This window comes from Copidosoma floridanum, unplaced genomic scaffold, assembly GCF_036245765.1.
Source record: "Copidosoma floridanum isolate Cflo_tuat_1 unplaced genomic scaffold, Cflo_Japanese_pri ptg000012l, whole genome shotgun sequence".
NCBI lineage: Eukaryota > Metazoa > Arthropoda > Insecta > Hymenoptera > Encyrtidae > Copidosoma > Copidosoma floridanum.
Genome location: NW_028321889.1, coordinates 540,590 through 545,678, shown reverse-complemented (window position 1 = coordinate 545,678; position 5,089 = coordinate 540,590). Strand labels below are relative to the sequence as shown.

General features: G+C 39.2%; 1 protein-coding gene across 2 annotated transcripts; it reads right to left on the bottom strand.

The window, feature by feature from the left end:
• Positions 1-1,211: 1,211 nt before the first annotated feature.
• Positions 1,212-5,089, bottom strand: Vps51 (vacuolar protein sorting 51). 2 transcript variants are annotated; one of them, XM_014362678.2, is made up of 10 exons: positions 4,930-5,089; positions 4,699-4,833; positions 4,414-4,635; positions 3,721-4,316; positions 3,441-3,675; positions 3,112-3,336; positions 2,717-3,051; positions 2,480-2,651; positions 2,086-2,198; positions 1,212-2,020 (listed from the first exon to the last, which is right to left on the bottom strand). In XM_014362678.2, the coding sequence occupies exons 1-10, from the start codon at positions 5,011-5,013 to the stop codon at positions 1,912-1,914; spliced, it is 2,226 nt and encodes a 741-aa protein (XP_014218164.2). In that variant the 5' UTR covers positions 5,014-5,089; the 3' UTR covers positions 1,212-1,911. The 2 variants fall into 2 exon arrangements, with proteins under 2 accessions (XP_014218164.2, XP_014218165.2); XM_014362679.2 differs by having other exon boundaries at positions 3,441-3,654.

Below are 5,089 nucleotides of genomic sequence, written 5' to 3'. Positions count from 1 at the left end.
GTTCTTCCGAGTAATGCGCAATAAAAAAAAAAATTTTACTTCCTAGCTTTTCAAAGATACCGTCAGAATTCATTTTTTTACCATAAATCTAAAAAATCACTTGCGAATGAGAAAATTATTCAAGTAAAAGTATTATTTTTATTCTTTACTTCTATGAATTTGTTTAGTATTTATAGGTACGTAACAAAAAACATACGTGTATTGTATCTGTTGAAAAAAAAAATTCTCATTGTTTTATTACGTAATTTTTATATTGTAATTACTTGTTTAAATATTGAAGTCATATTTGTCGTGAATGTTGTTTAATCTGAATTTTTTTCAACAACGTTCAGTTAAAAAGAATCTAACAGCTTTTATGGTTTATGATTCAAACATAACTGTAAGAAGATAATTTCGTACTTTTAATATCGATGTAAAGAGCAATGTTTACGTAATTACAGGATTCTTGCACTATTTACTAAAACAAAAAATTCTTTGTCAGTTTTTAACGCTAACAATACCATGAGGAATTCTTTATAGTTTTGTTTGATTTTCTGAAAATAATCATCACCGCGAAAAAATGAATATCCTTTGGATTTCGCAAAACAGCTATCTTTCCCAATAAGCCGACATTCACGGTAACTATTGATTGAGAAAAAAAAAAAAAAAAAATATTTTTGAAAAAAGACACAGTTTCAATCTTCATTAGCACGAAAATTTTATGTTTTCCTCAGAAAAATCGTGATGTCACAAGCACGAATACGATGTACACTCCCTTGTGAAAAAGCGCATACCTTAACCGACCTCGCGGCTCATGGTCGCTGCATGCGACACACCCGTTTAATTGACAAATTAACAGGACCCATGGCAAAAGAGAAGACCAGAACTTCCAATGGCATTAGTGTACATCTCCATTCACATACTCACGTATGTTACATCCATATGTGTATATACACAGATATCGATGGCCGCTCCGAAAGTCTCGCTGGCGCGCACCAAATTAAACCTCATTAAGATCGTTTGACCCCCCCATACAGATCTCGGGCGTGTCTCTCCCCCTTATTCTTTTTCTGCATTTTTCACGCGCCAAAGCTTCGTTTTTCAGACACCTACTAATACACTTTTGCCGTTGATCGTTTGTTTGTGGCTGCACTTTTTTCCACGCCATATTTCCAGGGGGACAACATCTTCTTGGAAAATCTTACCCGCAGTGCAATAAAAATACACCAGGATTTTGCAAAATAATTTATTGTTCGTACAATTATACGGTATACATTTTGCGATACTCGGGAAATTCATCGGCTGATGGCCTTTTGGAATGTGTTTGGACTAAAAGATGATCAGTAGATCACTGGACCATACTTTACTAGAATAACAATTAAACCCCGCATATGTACAATTCTCGTAATACAGAAGTGGCTACAATGGAAACCACGACGCGAAGAGAAAAAAAATTAATTTAAAAAAAACACACACACGCGCGCACGCCTGAGTAACGAACAAACGAGCTCTCGTAAATTGAGTCTCAAGAGCCGTTCGTCAAAATTAATAACGGAATATAAATCCAATCTGTGCGGCGAGCGCGCGTCATTAATACGGCATGTATTTACAAATCACAATTACATCCGCTCCTCTCTCAATTCATCGCCACTCGCAATAAAAGCCCCATCTCTATATAATACAAAACGAGGTATCGTTAGTCGGTCCATCTCTCTCTCTCTCTCTCCTGTGGAGTGTACAATATAATGGATGCAGGGTAAAATTGTGTGACATGATGACGATGACGACGGCTGAGAGTATAGCTATTATCATTTTTTTGAGTGTTGTAAATGGCCCCTCGGTAGCGTGAATGGATATTATTATCCAATTGTAAATTCAAAGCAGCGAAACTGCAGTGGCGGTACAGGCGTCGAGAGGATGTGGGTGTTTTAATTAATTCCTCTCGCAGATGATGTCGACGACGCTCGGTTCCATCAGTACGGGCTCCAAGCAGCGGTGGACCGCACTGCCCAGGATCTCGTCCAGTAGAAAATGCACCAGACTGCCAACAACGTGATATTCACATAAGTCGACGGGATTTCTTTGACGTGAAATTTCAGATCTTACTTTTCATCACTGACGAACCGCCACAGGTACAGCTGTAGGTAGTGCGTGTCGACTTGGATCTGCTGGAGGCCGTACTTGCTGAAGGTCCTCAGCCTCACGCATTCCAGGAATGTCTGAAAGAAATTTTTCACAGATGGAATCCGCAGCGGTAATTGCGAAAACAAAGAACGAGTTGAAAGGGACTAAAAGAACACCATAGCGATTCGACCAAGTGGATAATGACCGATTGGAGCTCATCTTGTCATTGGCGTGCAGATATGCATGCATCTGCTCTCGAGACCGCCTTCACCTGTTGTCGAGCTACGTTCTCTCCACTTATGAATCGCGTTACATGTAGGCTTAAACTTAAAAAAAAAAATATATATATATAACAAGTTGGTGTCACGATTCTCACCTTGAGACTGATTTTGATGATTCCCGTTAGAATGGATGCCTTGTTGAATTGCACGGATGAAAAGATCTCGATTCTCTCGGAAAATAGTTTGTGTATGTTCGAGACGAACGAAGAGTCGAGGTGACTCGGGGTGTAAGAGGACCAATTCGAGCGATACTGGTGTCTCGACACGCTGCACACAGCAATGGATTCGTCATTGATGGTAAAACACAATAATCGACATGACATCAGGTTTACCTGTGAGTCTTTCTGCTACTGTCGCTGCTGCGATCGACTTGCCCGTCCGTGTCGTCATAGAGCGCCGTGACCTGGGTCTCAATAGCCGTTATGTCCTCGACGACGCGTTTCATAACGGCACGGACGGTACGGGGCTCGATGGTGTGCAGCCAGTCGCGCGTCTCCACGGATTTTCTGAGCATTTGTGAAACCGTGAGACCTTGGAGTCTCACGAAATGGTTGAGCAACTCTTGCGCGGCTTTTTGGAAGTTGTCGCAGATCTCCGCGACAGGTGTTAGATCGTTTTTCTGCATCACGTGCTCCTCGATGTTGAACAGGTCGTCCGTTGATGATATCTGGCGGAAAAAAGGAAATTGAAAATATTTATCATGAATTCGCGTGGGGGATTATCTTACGAGGTAGGCAACGTTGTTGTCCTTGAATTCGAGGCACATGCGGCTCAGGAGCAAAAGCAACGAAGGTGGGAATTTCGGCGCGTCCAGTCCCGTGCTGAATCCATTGGTTGTTGCCGTCAGATGGTGGAGAAAACCAACGACCAGACCTTCTCTGACTTCGTCTACGCAAAAACGTTGCAAGAACTGTGGCTTCAGAACGAACGAGAGTTCTGGTTGCAGGAATGCCTGGAAATTAGTACGAATTGACCTTTTTTTTTTTTCTTTTCTTTTTTCAACCCTGTCACAATTCAAAAAGTACACAAATTGAAATAAAGCAAGGAAGCTTCTACCATCAAATCTTGCAAGACCCCCTTGACTTTTTCAATGGTCGGCATGACTAACATAGCTTGAAGCTCTGGCAGGCCACCGTTGCCTTCAGATGAGATTTTTGATGCTAGGGTTTGTCTGACCTTAACTAGAGTTTCGCTTAAATGTTGCTTTAGCGCTGACAAGTGATTTCGACACTGTTTTCGGCCCGCGCTTATAACGATTTCCGTTCCAGTTCTGTAAAATTGTACATTTTTGCTTCAATACTTGCAAATAAACTGATCCACCCAAAAAAGTACTCACTTGGCAAAGTCTGTGTCCTCGCAAAGTGCATTCATGGCTTGCAGTCTTTTGTAAAATCTGTCCAATGCTCTAACTAGAACTGCGGTATCAGCAACATTTTCAACTCTCTTGTTGATCAATTCAAAGTACTTTTTCATATTGTTCATAATAAAACTATTGAGTCGGGATACGGCCTTGGTGTCAAAATCATCGCTAAACTCATTGGTATCCAGGGGCTGAAGATTGATAAACATATCTTTGTAAGAGGCAACGATCAGGCACAAGTCACTCAGAAAACCAGAACTGCCCATATCTACGAATTCAATAATGTCATTTTCACACATGTCTTTCAAATTGTCAAGCTGCTCCGCTAATCTTTCATCTGCTTGATTGAGAAAATCAGCGCATAAAACGTCAGCAGGTTCTTTTAATTGAAGCAACAAATCAACACTCTCTGCCAATGATTTGGTTGAGGCGTTTCTTTTGTGAAACTGAGTGCGAAGCTTAGCTTTTAATTCTTCAACGATTTCTTCGCAGTCTTTTTGAATTCCTTGAAAAGATGGCATGTTGCCATACTGGTTCAATACTCTCTGAGCATGAATGTAGTCTTGTACAGCCTAGAAAAATATTATTTGTTAATAACTTGAGTAAAAAAAAAAAAATAATAAAAAAAAAAAACAAAACAAAAATTAGAGCATTTAAACATAATCTTACTTGGCTGTAGTTTTCTTCAGTGATTTTATCTTTCAAATTTGTTGGTAGTTTGAACAAAAATTGTAACTTCTTCAGAAGTGAATGAGCAGAGGATAGTCTGATAATTTGATGACGAGTGCCTTGTAAGGTGTTTGATATTTGTTCTGAAGAGGAGGTAATGCTGTCCATGTTCTTGGCCAACATATCCATCGAATCTTCCATTTGATTGAAATCATCTTTCATCTTAAAGTCATTAGAAAAAAAAATGTAAAATACAAAAAAAAAACATAAGCATATTACGAATACCTTTCTGACAGTGTCTGTTGCTGATATAAACTTATTGTAATTTTCATAGACAAGCGTTTGCATGTCAGAGTGTAAGGTTTGCGTGTCGTGGACCAACTCAGCTTCGTGATCCATTATTTGCTTGAGATTATAATCCTGAAGTTTAAATCCATTCACAAGGTAGATTAATTATTTTATAAATTTTGTAAGTACATCATCTCGCACAAAGTAGAAAATCAGTACAATAATCACCTTCAATAATTTTTGCAGGTAGACATCGGCATTAAAATTTTGTCCGTTGATATCATACGGATTACTTGAACTTTCAGACGTCATTTTTTATGTTTGTTTGTCAAAATGTCAACAAAAAATAGAGTATATACTTGTGTTTTGATATTTCGTTTACGTCAAA

Coding starts and splice junctions, on each gene's coding strand:
- Vps51 (XM_014362678.2), bottom strand. CDS start 5,013: ATGACGTCTGAAAGTTCAAGTAATCCGTATGATATCAACGGACAAAAT. Junction 4,317..4,413: donor CTGAAGAAAACTACAGCCAA/GTAAGATTATGT, acceptor ATATTTTTCTAG/GCTGTACAAGACTACATTCA. Junction 3,676..3,720: donor GAGGACACAGACTTTGCCAA/GTGAGTACTTTT, acceptor CAAGTATTGAAG/CAAAAATGTACAATTTTACA.